The sequence below is a fragment of the Perissodus microlepis genome, chromosome 9 (assembly GCF_051167445.1).
Source record: "Perissodus microlepis isolate ML-2025 ecotype Zambia chromosome 9, ASM5116744v1, whole genome shotgun sequence".
NCBI classification, from domain to species: domain Eukaryota; kingdom Metazoa; phylum Chordata; class Actinopteri; order Cichliformes; family Cichlidae; genus Perissodus; species Perissodus microlepis.
Window position 1 is genome coordinate 16,240,540 of NC_140469.1, and position 16,470 is coordinate 16,257,009.

General features: G+C 41.4%; 1 protein-coding gene across 2 annotated transcripts in view; it reads right to left on the reverse strand.

Moving 5' to 3' along the window:
- The window catches only part of prex2 (phosphatidylinositol-3,4,5-trisphosphate-dependent Rac exchange factor 2), a 94,062-nt gene that overhangs the window by 64,296 nt on the left and 13,296 nt on the right, over positions 1 to 16,470 (reverse strand). For both annotated transcript variants that reach the window (XM_084939238.1, XM_084939237.1), the window contains exons 2-10: positions 13,020 to 13,091; positions 11,992 to 12,114; positions 10,433 to 10,537; positions 8,278 to 8,379; positions 7,307 to 7,468; positions 4,586 to 4,719; positions 3,915 to 4,018; positions 2,263 to 2,412; positions 1,716 to 1,857 (exon numbers count right to left, since the gene is read on the reverse strand). In XM_084939238.1, coding sequence (XP_084795364.1) covers positions 1,716 to 1,857; positions 2,263 to 2,412; positions 3,915 to 4,018; positions 4,586 to 4,719; positions 7,307 to 7,468; positions 8,278 to 8,379; positions 10,433 to 10,537; positions 11,992 to 12,114; positions 13,020 to 13,091 — 1,094 coding nt within the window. The remainder of the gene's footprint in view (positions 1 to 1,715; positions 1,858 to 2,262; positions 2,413 to 3,914; positions 4,019 to 4,585; positions 4,720 to 7,306; positions 7,469 to 8,277; positions 8,380 to 10,432; positions 10,538 to 11,991; positions 12,115 to 13,019; positions 13,092 to 16,470) is intronic.

Consider the following 16,470-nt stretch of genomic DNA (forward strand, 5'->3'; position numbering starts at 1 on the left):
GGTGTAAGGGGATAGGTTTTCAAAGAAAGCTTCCCTGAGCTTCTTTCTCACCATATGATCGCTTCAGACTCAACAAGATGACCGCATCGGACTAGTGTTTGATCCTGCTAATCTTTTCAGCTGACAGATCCATTCCTTCTCCGGACCGCAAGGGATCTGGTGTTGTCTGTGTGGACCAAAGGAGAAAGTAACCCTTCATTTCAAACCACCATGCCATGTAACTTGGCCACAACTATGTCCAATTGGACTTTTTGGTTGGTTTATGCTCCCCTCCTCTCTCTTTATGTTTTTAAAAATAACAGGGATTTTGACATGACTGTATAAGCTCGGGAGATTTTCAACGTAACTGTAACAACTCAAGAAAAACAAACTGAAAGTACAATTTTATAACAAATGGAAAACATGGCTCATTCTGAATTGTACTGGAGTGTTTACAAGGCAAATTTGTTAGAGAGGATCAGAACTTGAACAGAATCCAACCCAGGCCGTCTTTTGGAAGCATTCAATGATTTAGCTGAGCCTTTAAAATTACAGGCGTCCCTCTGTAAACATATTTTTGGCTGCCACACGTCATCATCAGAAGCTTGTTGTTTTTATTATCTTTATCCACGTTCGCCACCTTCTCAGTCACACTTTGTCCTCTTCCCACATTGGGGTACAATATGGGATAGATGCTATATAACAAGAGAGGATGCTGAACATGTCGAATGGACCGAGCGAAAGAGTTTTGCAGTTCCCAGATTCCCGATAAAAGTGTCTGTGCCCACATATTTGATCTCATTTGAAGTAGAACTACAAAAAAAAAAAAAAGGTTTGTCCTTGTCAGGCATTCAAGTCTTTTATCTCATTAAAGCACACAAGTGCGCAGAAACCTACAACACTGACGTGAAACCAATTCGTCTGCATTTCACATTATGAAAGCAAAATACCCAAATGGTTGCATCAACTTCTGCTTACCTAAAATAACCCAAGAGAGATTTTCAGCAAAGCACCACTCACGGTAAATATTTTTCACCTGTCAGCGAGTGCAGGAGAGATAGTCATATTCAGACTCAAAAGTAAATATGGAAAGCGCGTCCAAATTAACTGTGAAAATTCAAGGACAACGATGAGCGTGACACACTCTGATGGTAACACACGCACACACAGACAGAGCTGCCCTCTGGCATAATGAACCTTCTACAACAATTACCTCATGGATTTCTCTGCAGACAGCTTACTATAATCTAACATGGGCGAGGGAGCAAAAGGGGCAGTCAGCTGAGCCGCGCAGGGATATCTAGCCTGTGATTTATGACTGGCATTCAGTGGCCGATCCATCCCCAGACACCGCACCAATAATCCTTAAATAAGATTCATGGGCTAAATCTCGCTGGATTTCATTTTCCCGTGACTGAGATGGCGGATCCACAACACAGAGTCTCCTGAGCAGAAAATGCCATTGCTTTCTTCTTTCCAGCAGCTGTCTTTACAAATCCTGGCCAATTGATCTTTATTATTGCGTTACATTACTAATACCACTTCTTTTAACATCAAGTACAAGGTCCTATAAATCTTTAGAGACACACAGAATACAGATTTAATCTTTGAAAGGCTCCTGGCACAGTCATGCAGTCTGACCTACTCACAGGTAAAATGCTTACATGACACAGAGAAAACCCATAGGGCTGAACACTCGATGGAATAAACATCAAGACCAGCAGAAGGATCCTTACCTTCCCAGGAAACACTTGGGGAAGGTGGTGAGCTTGCGTTTCCGGTCCTTTATGAGGTTACCCTTGGTCATGAGGTGATAGAGCTTCTCTCCCTTCTCTGACACCATCACCCACGTATCCTGCTCCATGCCGAGCCTCAGACCTACACAGGAGAGGGTGCAAAGAGCCCGTCAGTATCACCGCATTAATAATCTTTGCACCTAGCTCCGATACTAAAAGCATTAATCACTAGACGGAGAAGGTTAATGTCTCCTAATTTGACAAGATAATCAGCAGTTGCAATAGCCTTCATTATGTGATCTGCTTGAGGGAAATAACACAGTTACTCAAGAAACCCCTTCAGTCCTAGATGCAGATCCCACATGCTGTTCGCAGCTGGGATCTATTTGCGTTTTTAATCATTCAAGTTATATTGCTTTGTATCGATTTTCCCAAAACGCAGCCTATATTTTCAGTTATTTAAATCAAGACAGATGCTAAGGAGAAAACATTGACCGGCTTTCCCTGAGTGTAATAAAAGCCCTGACACTGACAAACAGTTGCTTACTTTTCCTGCGTTCCCTCTCTTTCATGATGGCCTCCAGCCACTCCTGCTTCTCCTCCGGGGTCTTGGCCATGCAGACGAACCACTTGTTCTTTGCCGTGTTGTGGATCTTCCAGCCGTTGTTCACTATGTTCCCGCTGCTGTGGTAGTCAGCTGAGGATGAGAAAACACAGGCAGAAACAATCTCAGCTCCTTCTAGTTTAAAAAAAAAAAAAGAGAGAGAAAAAGGTTAGCTCTTTGCAAGGGGAGGACTTATTTAATCCCACAACTTTTTCATATTTGAAAGGGGAAGGCCATGAGTCTGTGGGTACACTGATCGTGACACTGTAAACAGAGTTATTGAGAAGTCGGGTTCACAGTAAATAAGGGTTACCGCATGAAACACAGCAATAACATGGGGCACAAAGTGAGTTGGTGCAGAGAAAAGCAAAGCCAAATGACATAGTGACATCAGCGCTACTATAAAGGAGTGAAGAAAAAAAAAATCTATAAATAAAAAAAAAAAAAAACATGCCTCTTGATGAGTTATTGCTTTCCGATATAGCAGCGTGTGGTCTATTTTTAATAAAAAATAAAACAAAACAAAAAGAATATCATACTCTGTCTTACTGCAAATGCTGGACTCGGACTCATTTTTCCCTGCTCTACTATCAGACTTTCTATCGAGTGATTCATTGATTATCGCTCTTCTCCTTTAATGAGATAAACGAGAGGGAACAAATGCAGAAGGAGGACTATCCATCAGCATTATTTACTACTGAGTCCTCAGAATACTCCTTCAGAGCTGGTGCGTACTTGTGATTAACTATGCCTGTAGTATATACATGTTAAGAAGCCTCCAGATAAAGGAAGTGAACTCTTGACCCATCATCATTTTCATCTTTTAGGAACCCCTTCCAGTCTCTTCCCAACATTCCTTTGATTTTTCTTTCTAAGCTTATCACAAAAAGCGACCCATTACAATCATCAATTACAATCACGTCTAAAAACACAGACGGTGTGGTGGTGGTGTCCTTTATATGGAATGCCCCGAGGGCGTGTTTCAACCTCAGGCAGCAAGTGTGCGCCTGGGAAAAAGTCGTGGCACTTTGTTAACATAGGAATCCAAGCTAAAATAATCCAGTCACCCTGGCTTTAAGATTGAGATCTCCCGCCTGTGGTGAAGAACACCCACAAGTTACTGCTCTGCCGCCTGCCTCGCCTGTTTATCCAGACCCAAGCCCATCCATCCCTCACCAAAAACACCCAATATTACTGCCCATCTAGGACCGTTGGAAAGGAAATGATGGCTTCTACAAATATAAATGCTAATCAGTGGCTATGTGAGGCCAAAAGACACAAGCGCTCAAGTTCACCGAGGACCAGCAGCAGCACAGCCCCAAGGATATGTAACTATAGACGTCTAAAAAATGTTTATAGGTAAGTCTCATTTTTCCATTGGCGATCCAAGTGTAAAAATCACACAGTTGTGCACCAGCTCACGCCAAGGACTATGTTGTCTACTTCTCCGTGTGGCTTATTATGGCATGTATTTAAATTCCTGCTGCCAGAACTGCTGTAAGTGGTCCTGGCAAGTTAGCACAGGCAATGACAAAAAATAATAAACAGCAGCTGTCCAAAATAACCAGGGTATCTTCTTTTAGAGCACTGCTCACCTGTGCCATCATCCACATTTTCCACCTCCATCACCTCAGTGCTGATTCTTCCCCTGAACAGGTAGCGAGGGCCCTCGGTGGACGTCTTACTGTTTTTTAAACGCCTTTGACGGAGAGAAACAAGATGATGATTAATCCTTTAACATTTAAATCATATTTAATAGACAGTCACACTTACCAGCCTATTTTGACATCAAAGGTAATCAGTAGCAAAATACTTTACATTTAATACTTGATACTGTATACTCAGCTTATTCATCCGGTTTTCTGCTGCCAAACACAGATTAATTAGAGGAGTTTCACGATTCAGCTTTGTCTGATCGGAATAAATGTCGTATTATTTGCATCTGAAGATTATCTGAAAGATCAATCTAAAAGGAAAATACTACCCAAACGTGGTGGTTCATATCCCTACCTTGCTTAATCACCCAAAATTTCGTCTAAATCCTTTTCTAATATGCGTCTTCCATCTCTGCCTCCTTAAACGTTTTTCCAACTCCCTCACAAAACAGAACCTAAAATACTTCCCACAGTAAGAGAAAAGGAACGGTGCAGTGAATTATTTGTAAAGTCTGTACTTTAAATGTTCTGTAGGAGGACAGACACACAGGAATTAGCACAAATATAATATTTTCATTCTCTCTGGAGAAGAGTAATGAATAAAAAGTCACCTATTTTTCTTCTTGCAGTAGACCAGAAGCTTGTCAAACAAGAAAAAAATCCTCTCTTGTATGTTCCCAGCTGAAATCTTCAGCAGGACACCCTGCATTAGCATCTCTGTGCATGTGTCTGTGATATTTGAACCCTGGAAATGGACAATGGTGCAGGAAAAAAAACAAACAAACATGTCATTAACATGCATGAGAGACGTGGGAATTTGTGCACAAAGTTCAAGTTTTAATTTTAAACTATAGTAAAGTATATAAACTGTGGCATTTAGCATTCACATATATTGTCTGAACAGGAGGAGGGACTACAGAGCCCAACCTTTTCCTCTTCCCACTCTCAGGGGTCTGTAAAAACACCCCCGCTTCCTCACAGCAGATTGCTGTGGGATTTTAAAAACGCGCGGCCGTTAATAGCCTCTACAGAACAATATCCCGTCCAGTCCAACCATGTGCTGCACTGTCGCATCTGGTCACCAGATTGGTTGGGGTTCCTGCTGCAAGTGATAAAGTGTGCTGTCTTTTCCCCTTACCTTGCCTGCTCTGGGAATTTATGTACCACGTTTGATCAGCCCTCCAGAGCTAAAAATAACCCCCATGCGCACAGAGGCGGAAAATGTGCTCCCAACGGAGACACGGGCGGGCCAAAACCTATCCCACTTTTTTTTCCCCCCTTCTTCTCCTCCCTTCCCTTCTGCTGATCATTTTTCACTTTTCTTCCCCTGCTCTGTTCTTCGCTATCTTTTATTCCTTCCTCCACACTTTTCTTTTTAACTCTCCCACTCTTTCAAGGGCCCATGACCAGATGTTAAACTAATTTGCAGCTTTTCAATGTGTGCGCACCAGACACAGAAAGAGGTCTCGGTCACTTGAAGGGGCCAATGGCAACATCACACCGGTCCAGATTGTAAAGCAGCGTGTCCTTAATGGAAGAACTGACACTTCCTCTTTGTGTTAGACATGCTTTTAGCAGAGCCTCCATCCTATTCACTTAAATTTGCACTTCTTTTGCAGCATTTTTCACTTGTTCTTTATATTAACCGTGCTCCATAGAAAAAGCTTCACACTTCAAACCCTCAATCATCCGTTTCATCCAGAATTCAAGCATCTACTTTCATAGTAAGACAATGACTCATAACAATTGCAAAGCAGGATATGCCATTAATTAAGAGGGAAAAAAATAAAGCATTAAGCTCTGAAGTGGTATTTGCCAATTACCTCGAGAGATGAGAGAATTTTTTAAGCTAAGGAAGCCAAATCAAGCAAACTCTACAACTCAAGTACATTTTAAGCGTGCTAATTAAACTAGAGAACAGAATGTGAAATGAAACTTGAAACTACAACCCTCTAGTCTAAAATTAACATATTTTTATAGCGCACAGTGACAAAACACAGACACATGCAACACTAACCAACTGGCAATCACTACCCTGACGAATGCTGGCAGCACACAATCATGGCGACCACTTTGGGCCACAGCCCTGCTTCTCACACGGGAGGTGAACCTGCCAGGATGCCCCGAGGGTAGCCAGCAGTGAAGCAGGTCAGCGCTAACAAGCAATCATCCCAGGAGGAGGAGCAGAAATGGAAAAAAAACAGCGGCTCTCACAATCACTCCTCATCCCACTGAAATACCTCAAAAACACCCACACAGAAAAACAAGATACAACCATCACTCAGTTCTTTCTCCCCCCGCCTCTCTTCTCTCCCTCTTAGTTCCATCTCATTTAGAGCCGGAGAGCCTGGCGTGCAGCAGTCGCAGGACCAGCTCCAGAATGAGCTAATGTTTACAATTAATAAAAAGTACTGAGGGGAAACTGCAAAGTAGCTACAGCCAGGATTATGTTGAACACAAGATGTCACCCCACCCAAAAACTAAGCCTGACTCTGATTACGCTATTCTTAGATTTGTGTGTGTTTGTGTGTCGCTAAAACCTGTATAATGGCCTTACATTGAGGTTTTGGGTTGGATTTAAACTGTATTAATGGATCCACTATTGAAGTTCCTGCCATATATTTTACTGTAAAGCAAAACACTCGCACTAAAAGGCATCCAATAATACAGCAACTCTTTAAAGTTGTGGGTGACCATAGAAAAAGTAGAACAAGTCAGTCAAATGCAAGAAACTCTAAACATTTTAGTCAAAAAGCCTGTTTTCTACTTAGAAACAAATATCTGTTGCTGCCTGAAAAGGCTCTATCAACACTGCAGCATGTCTCTGTGTGCATGTGTGCTGGAAGCCTTAAGGCCCTTTCACATGAAGCCAGGTCAATTACATAAGTATTCTGCCCTCTTTCTGTACAATTACCATCACTTTTTACACTTTTTCCAACTACTACGACCCCTTATTAAGCCTACCTACGGGGGGGAAAAAATAACCCTACATACAAAGAAGTGCAATCTACCCGATGATGATCTGACTGCTCACCCCAAAGCATGACGGCTTTAACTCAACCATGCAGAAGAAGTATGGCTATTGTGAATACGAGTCATTGTTCCCGGCAAGTATGCAAAAGCTTAAAAGGCTACACAAGTCAGGCCATGTGGAATTCTTGCTGGCACAGGGCTGAGTAACTTTAAATAAGTCATGACTTTCAGCTTAAGTAGTGAAAGCTCAGCTTAGGACAAAAACAAAACAAAACAAATCCCCAAAACTCTGAAATACAGCAAGACGTTAAGTTAAAGTTAATGAAATAAATCATTAAACATGCTTTACTGAGGCTCACCTCCCAGCCCTCGATATGCGACTGCCATTCCTCCAAAATCTCCAATTTTTCCATCTGTCTCTTGGCCTCATTGATGCTGGAGCACACCTCTTTCATCACCTGCAGAGACTCCTGTACCAGAGCGTAGTCGTTGTGCTTCTTCGGGGTCCTCTTAAGTAGCTCCTACGCATGTACAGATCACACAAAATGTCACATAATTTCACAGAAAAGTATAATTAAAGCGACGCAGTTGGAAGAATAGCTGGCAAATATTGCTCCATCATGAAAAGCACTTCACTTTTCACTCTCTCGTGGTTTTTGAGTTTAGTGGTTTAAACCCTTCTGCTGAAATGCCAATCTCATAATCTGTAGTCTAAACACTGTGTTTTAGCATGTCAGCTACTATTAGTGCACAATTTACACTCTTCTGGATGTATTGGTGTTACTTTACGGCCCTGGCAGCTGAAAGACTTCAAAAACGCAGCGCATCGGATTACCCCCTTATTATCATAACATCTCTGCGCATATGTTGGTGGCTGTTTAGAAAGCGCCTGGGAGAATTAATAGATCATAACAAGATAAATGAATAGGGACAGCTCAGATCACCAACTCAAACAAGCCTTTGAAAATGTATTTCATTTCACTCACGTTTCACATTCAAAAATGGAAACTTCAAAACTAACAACCTAGAGTGCCAGTGTGAATGAGCCCAGTCAAAGTGTCTGAAAGCGCAGCTGGGCCGCGGAGGTGATGATAGGCCTCGTGTTATTCCTGCAATGTGGCTGTGCCAGGGAACTAAAGCAGAGACGTGTCAGAATATGAGGCCAGTGTTTCATTAGCAAGGCAGAGGTTGATGTGAATAGGATGGGACAGCCCTAACTAATGACTAGGTGTGGTTGGACGAAAAGAGGGGAAGAAGTTGCTCTACAGAGGTGGCGCATGGGTGTGGTATCTCTTTAACACATGGTTAGTGTGCACAAGACTATACTCACTCTGAGCAGCAACGGGTACTTGCAAATCCTCTGAATAGGAGCTACCAGATATCCCTCCAGTGGGACCTCTGTGTTTTTTCTGCCTCCCAGCAACATGTAGTTCTGGTGGGATTGAGAGGAGAGGATAACAGAGGAGAGGAGAGTTAAATTAAATATGAAACATTGTCAGAGAATTTGTACTAATGATAAAAAAATAATAACATTACCAGTTACGAAGTGCTTTAAAGCTAGTAAAAGGTAAGTATGAATGTTCCAGCATACAGATTCATATATATAGTGTTACATTCATTGCAACATACAACAAATGCAACAAAGTATTTGAGAAAGATTATGAAGAAGCTAACCTATAAAATGAGTTTTCAGCATTCTGTTCAAGCAGGCTGTTCCAAAGTCTGGACGCTACAACCTCAAAAGTCTCCAGTTTTAAAATAAGAGCGCTGAACAGTTAGCAGGTGTCAAAATACATCGAATGCATACACAAAACTTTATGTGTTAGCATAAATTAGCAAAAAGCTGTGAAAATATTTTCATCTTCAATAAATTAACAAAATGATACAGAACTATTTAACAGCTGATTATTTCTTTTAAGTGATGTAACCGTTACAAATGTATTTGTGCCATTAGCTAACATTTCGATGTTTAGCCATGATGTTATCTTGCTATTTCAACTGTTAACCCTCAGAGTTGGCTAACATTTAACTTACAGCTATACTTTTAGCAAAATTATTGACAACTTTTTTATTCCAAATTCAAGCTAGCTGGCTGTTCTTCAGCTGTGTTTATTTGTCTATGACTAGACTTTAGCTAAAACATTTCAACAGTTAGCCATGAATTTAGAAAGCTATTTGAAACACATAGCTAACTTTTCTACTCCAATTTGTTCAAGTCCCGTCAATTCTTTCATTTTAATAGGTGAAGTAATCTTTCTAACTACACTTTAGTAAGAAGTATTTTCTGGGTTATTTGTAGCCATGTTTTGGAATCACGACACTACCAACACTGCTATCCACAAACTATAAGTTTTACTTTTCTCCCTCAGCATGACAATTCATGTGGTAGGTTGCAAATTATGAGGAAATATTCAATCACACCTTTCTCTCACCTGAAATTTAGAAGCGGTACTGCTGAATATAAACACTAAACCAGATTTTATTGCCGTCAGCAGGCCAAAGGTTATAGTGGAGGTTATATGGAGTGGATATTCCCATCTTGGTCACTGTAGGTTCTGGGAGATGACCTGAAGTATCTAAGCTCATGGCTGACTGGAGCTTGGAGAGTAACACGAGACCCAAACAGCCCTGATGGCAGGCTAGGTTACCAAAGGGTCAAGGCTATAAAGACCACAGCAGATCAGTGTCGGTTAATATCTTTGGCTAAACTGCCTCCTTAGATTAAAGACACCAGTTTTCCATATAGTTGTATATAGTACATGCATGTGCACATTTGTCTCTCACCCTATCAATTACACTCTGAGCAAAGGTCATACACTTCCCCACAGACGTCTCCAATCAATACAAGCAGACCTGCCGTCATACTCTAGTTTTTCTAGGTGTTTAACTCTTTACTAGAAGAAGGCGTCGTCTTTTCATCGTCTCCAAACACAGGGTGTGATGAGATGCTTATAACTGTCACACACAAAAAAAGGAGCCAAAATTATTAACAGAGGATAAAACTATGAGTGGGGACCTGTGCATAAACAGAGAAGAAAAATGTGCACATTTTTTGACCTCCCTAAACACAATCCAGCAGTGGGAACGTAGTCAACTTTGTTCTCGCAACACGATGCTCCCCTGTGGAAGTGAACGTTTCTAAGAGCGTCGGAACAGGAAGTGGGAGTCAGCCCACACACAGGGGCAGAGCTACATCAGCTGTCAAACAAACTGGGACACAGAGTAGAGGGTTTTACACTGTCCAGCTGCTATGTGTGGGTGACTGCGTGTTTGTGTGCCCAGGAGAGTGTGTAGTGGCCCTTAGAAATCACCTCAGACGCTGTAATTGTTCCAGAAATCATGTTTCTGTTTTACCAAGAACTAAAACAGATTTCTCAGATTTAGGCTTGAACTTACGATTTAATTGTTACTGAACCTAAACACATACATTTTTAAGACTGCTTACAGTTTCTTCAAATACACAAAGGTTCGGAGTCTCTTCTCACCAGTAAACATGTCCTGACATTTCTGATCTTATTGAGCTCCAGCAGCAGCCTCTGGGCCTTCTCGTGGTTCCCGCAGTATTCGTCATAAATCTGAAAACGGCTCCTCTGCAAGAGCCAGAAAAAGTCAAGGTGAAAAAAAAAAAAAAAAAAAGAAAAAAAAAAGGGGGACGTGTAAGGAGCAGAAATTATAGCCAGAAAGCAACAGAAAGAGGGCAACAAAGTCAAACAGAAAAATGGGAAAGGAGAGGAGGGCATCAGAAAACAAATGAACCCAGACAGGGCAGTAAAGAAGACAGGAAATCTGACTGCAAAATAAAGAAAGATGAGAGAGAGAAAGAGGCAAACTGACTGGAGAGCACATATATATAATTGAGAAGATATAAATTATTCGTCCCACTCATCACCAAATACATAATAGTGATCATATCCTGCCATCTGCCTCGCAGCCATGACCGACAACCTTCCACCAAAGCCATTCATATGACATCCATACTCATTGTTTTTCGCAGCGGGCCCAGACCACACAGCCTCTAAATCACTCACTACAAAGCAGCAAAAATAGTACGCAGTCTTCAGCCGTGCTGCTGTGCCGCAGAAGACGAAGCGGGTGATCTGAAGAGACATAACTGTCAAAACAAGCGGGAGCACGTACAAAAACAGAACTTTATGATTAACTTTACAGATCGCCTGACTCGAATCGTGTTTTCTAGGAAGACTATTTACGAACACCCAAATTGTTTATGTTCTGGCCTTGCGATGGATTGACTGATTCGAATGCAGTCCCAAAAGGAAAGTTTTCAGCCAGCATGAACTAATGTTCAGGCCTGAGTCACAGAGGGAGTTGCACTGCCCAGCTGGCTGGCTTTTTTGTATTTCTGGAGTAGATTGTAGTGATTTGTTGGTGCTATAAAAGTTTCATGAAAGAATTACACAGAGTAGGAAACTCTGAAAAACGCTGCATAATACGTTAGGCGTGTCTAATTTGTTTCATCTCTATGGACACACATGACTGCTCATGACTGAATTATGGTCATAAGTTTTCAGTATATCCCATCTTGCTAATGAGGTCATCACGTCATAAACCTAAATGTACCACTTATACTGCCAGGTCATCTCTCTTGCACCTGTATGAGCAGCAGCTAGATGCGACTGACAAACTTGCCTTATACCCAACAGAAGGACGCTCAGATTTATTAGACTTTGAAGACCGTTATACTCCAGCGTGCCTCAAGGCTTCGCATCAAAGAACTGTGATATACAGTGGGAAAGAGCAGTATATCAGAGCTCTATCAGGCATATCGCACATGTGGGCACTCTCACCGTGAGTAATCCAAGGGAGTTAAATTGACAACATGTGGAGCACGTCGGCATAACCGTGCACCGAAGCCCCGACAGAGGGTTTTTTTTCCCCCCTTTTTCAGATCACACGCTCCAGTGAACTGAGGAGTATTACGAAGGGAGGTAGCATCAGTGCCACGGAGCTTTAAGAGCTCGGACAAAACATCGTAATTAAAATGCGTTGAGTTGACATTCAATTTGCAGAAGCACGAGTTACGTACAAAGTGCAAGAAGCAGCGACCGATTTCATGGTGAGCGTGAGGGTCGGGCTGCAGGAGCTCCTCCACCATGGACAGGAAGTCTTTGTGAACAGCCAGAATCTCCTCAATGTTAGAGAATAAGACCTAAAAGAGAGAGAGAGAGAGGGAGAAAGAGAGGCAGAGAGAGAATCAATACTTTGGCATATGCTTCCTCTTGTGGTCGGTGGTGCTTTGATGGCCACGGAATAAAAAACGAGGTTTCTTTGTAATGAGTATCTTAGCTTAAGATCTCTTTGATATTTGAATTTCAAACATAATTAGAGAGATTTTAACAGAAAGAAAAAAAAAAGGAACACAATGTTAAGATCTGTTGTGTGGAAACTTAGCCTTCATGTGGTGTTGACTTCTGCCCTTATTTATGTCATTTTTGTGGCGATATTAAAGAAAAAAAACTGTGCTGGATAAGTGAAGCGAGTGAAATGAAACCAAATCATGAAAACCAGAAGTCTTTCATGGGCGTTCTAAGGCCAGAATAAACTTAGTAGCTAGTGATACCAAGGAAAAAAGGAAAAACATCTGGGCAAATCCGATTGTTGTGTTTTCATTTTGGAGCACTCTCAGCCGCTCGGTGGCATTGCAGCTGTCGGCCTTTGCAGCGATGACCCTTTTCGTTATCTAAAACCCCCGTCAGCGTGTTCCCAAACAAATCAGAACATGAGGGGACACGTTCCAAAACACGGGACCATCCAGTAAATATCCAGTGAATGCATGTTTACCTTCAAAAGTAAGCAAGCTCAGAGAAGAAACGCTCCCACTGTGAGAGAGCATCCTTTATTATCCTCCAGCTGGGATAATTTAAAAATAGAATATATTTACAGCTGCTTCCTGGATCACCCACTGCTTCTTCTACAGTCCAGAACTTTATGGAAGTTCAGGTTGAAAGAACCCCCACCCCCCTCCAAAAAAAGCTTAATTGTTAAATGAAACTTCCCAACTGTTCACGGGTAATGCCGCTGAGTGCAGTGTCAGAGCGAAAGACTGCTTCTCACCTTCACCGTTTCCTCTGTGACGTTCTTTTCGATTTTGGTGGCTGCGTACTGATTGAGACGATGCAGGAACACCTGAAGCAGAGCAGAAAAGGAAAACAACAGTTAACACTGTGGAAGCGGTCCCACGGTAAATTGCTTTTTGGCATTTGATCTCTTGAACCTTAAACGGGCTGAATAGAAGACAATATTTGAGGCTTTCTGTGTGCAGCTGCAACTCTTCACAGCCGCAGTAAATTGGTAACCTTCACAATGGACACCTGATATTGGCGAAATACAATCTTTACACTAAATGGGGGGGAGGGGAGAAAAAAAAAATTGCAGCTTGTGGTATTTCAAAGGCAGCGTTAAGTGGCTTTGGATGTGAATTGTAAAGGCCAACAGTGTGTGAACTGAGATGGATGGAAAGTGCTCTTAACTTTCTTCAGTCTCCGAGGACGCTGGTTCCCAGGCTGCTTTGCTGCATAAGCGCCCGACAACCCATTTAATGCTTCAGGGAACTTTCTGAGAATGGCAAATTAAGAAGGTGTGCTTCAAATGTAGTGCTAAAATGGGACTAAGGAGAAATTAGTCATTTTCTGAACTCTGCCTAAGGGAGAGCTTTTAAAGACGAAGACATCCATCAGTGGGTACCGGGTGAGAATCTTTACGTTTACTGCATGTGTGCAGTGCTTGGGATAGGGTTTGGCAGAAAGCGATCCACCTTCAATTTGCTGCATCGTTTTCATTTTGATGGATGCTCGTATACGACTTTACTCCAGGGAAGCTGTGATGAAATCAGAAGCAAGGCTGAAAAATCTAAACTTTTATAAAATATTAAGAAGATGTGAAATTACTGTCAATAGCTAAAAATGTAGCAATTTTTTTTTCCCCAAAACAAAACTTTTTCTTGCTGAAAACTTTAAATAAGAGTTAATTAAGCAGCAATCAAGAAATGTCATTGTTACAAAAATCATGAAACTGTATTCAAGAGTCAAAGAGTTTGTCATGTGTGCAAAGAAAAAAAGCATTTCTCTGTACAATGAACTTCTTTCTCTGCTGTCCACACACAGATGCCGGTTAATATGTACAAACAGATAAAATACAAATAGCATGAATAAATAAATGGAGGCAAAAAAAACCCTGAAGTATTAAATAGATTTATGTGCAAAAGAGCTGAGCTTAATATGCTGGTTTGATATGTGCGATGACCTGATGTGCTAAAATTATTATTACTGTTAAAATAGGTCAGCTGTTCAAGAGTCTGATAGCACTTGTTAGGCGAATTTGTAAAACACTACAAAGGGGGAAAAAAAAGGATCTATATCTGATTTTTTTTAAATCCTCAAATGTCACTATCAGTATTAAAATCCTATATCAGTCAGGCTCTACTATTACGCCGATTAAACTGTGGTAAGATTCATGAACATGAAGGCAAATTTACAAAGATGAAAGAAAGCTGACGCAAAAACTATTTTTTGAACCAGATCTATTCAAACCACATCCACCATGACAATATGATGAATTATAACTCAATCAATGGCCTGTCACACCAGTCCGAGCCAATGCGACATGGCAGACAAGAGAGACTGAAGTACAATACAACAGACTGACGCTGACATTTCAGCAGCCCATTTATTGGACAGAAAGCAGCAACAGCAGTTCTGTAAACATCAACGTGATCAAACTCCACACTGATGCGCAGTCACCTCAAGCAACAAAAACCTACATCTGTCTTTGCAGTTAACCCTAACCATGGGCATCCGCTTACTGCCCCACCGAGGGCCATAATGCCATCTGTCGCCCACTGCAGCCACACAGCAGGCAGCCTGACCTGAGCAAGCTAACATAATACAACCACAAAGCATGTTAACAGGTTACTTTAATGAGCACACAAGCCAAGAGTTATTCCTTGCGACTGAGATCTAAGTGAGCGCCTGTGACTATAGTAAGCTTATTGAACAGTTTCACTTGATTAATTGTGAACAGATGGAAAGCGGGTGGCGCTAGATTGGTGGTAAAATCTACATTTCAAGCTAATTACAAAGCCAATGTTCTGTTAACCGTTGTAAGAAAACAAGCCGACGTGAAAAAATTACTGAAATCTTTTTAATCACACAGTACTGACGTCAAGCAGCACTTCAAAAGGAAATGCACAAGCAAATGTACGAATCTAGATTTGTGGTTGGAACAGGGGAAAAAAAAAAAAAAAACGAGTGGGGCCTAAATAATCAGCCTTTTTGTTGTAGGCCAACTTCATGCTGATTACCATTCTGTAGCTGCCTTGCCTCGCAACTCTGCCACTCACTAGCATTAGCATCTGATTAGCAATTCTAATATGTACAAACACTAAGCAGAATCCGCCAGGCATTCGCAAAGGCCCGCCGGGGCTTATAGTGTATGACCTCAGCTGAGCAATTTTCATCAAAACAGTGCTTCCTATCACCAAAGACAGCCTTTATGGAGTATCACTTCTAATAATGAAAGGTCTACTCGACAGGAAATAATCTCTATATCTGCAACTCGCTAATTATCCTGCATATCTGCAGTTAAGAAGAGCTCTGCTGCAGAACGTCAGGAGACACCTCGAGATGCTTATCAGATTAAAAAAGCATGAGACAAAATCGGACTGGACGGAGATAATAAACTGCATGACTTGTCAAATGAAGAAATGTTTTGTTACCATGAAAGGCTTGTGCTAAAAAAAAAAAACAAAAAAAAAAAAAACATCAGTCTGGACGTTATTCCTAGAATTGTGGATGGCTCGGGCTTGATTTGTGGAAACGAACACATCTCTTCCGAACCGACTGCCAAAAGTGCCTTGTTGATGTTGTTAAAGAGACTAGCTCTGGAACAGCTCCACGGACAGTGAATGGGAATTCGACTGGCTGAATATATGGACACAGTAACAGTACCCAGGGTGACCATTGCAACACCTAACAGCATGTATCTAAATCGAGCACTTATGTCATCCAAATCCAGTCTCATTTGGTTAGTGGAGTGTCTCTTCACTGCATCTGTTTTGTGGCTTAAAGCTTTGGTTGTAATATTATTAACAGTTCTTGCCAATATGATAATAATTAGTAGCTTGAAACAAACTGCATTGAAAATTGATTTTATATTAATTTTTGAAGGTCATTTTCTTTAAACCTCAGGTATAATTTAATGTGAGTTCATTAAAACAAAAACAACAAAAAAAAACCAAAACACCTTCTTACTAATCTGCTTCTTATTTGCTATTCTGTCCTTGTGACAAGTGAAATGCAATTTTTTTGTAGGATGTGTTTTCTCGCAGCAGTCCACTGTGTCTGGGCGCTGACCACTGTTGAATCGCAAACAGACTTCAATGGCTGCAGAGCTCAATGGGAGCCGTTCATGGTCAATGTCATGGCTTCTGAGACCAAAGATGTAAAGAAACAAGCATAAAAATACTGAACAACAAGTTGTGTTTCTTTTATGGAAGGTCTTTGTGGTT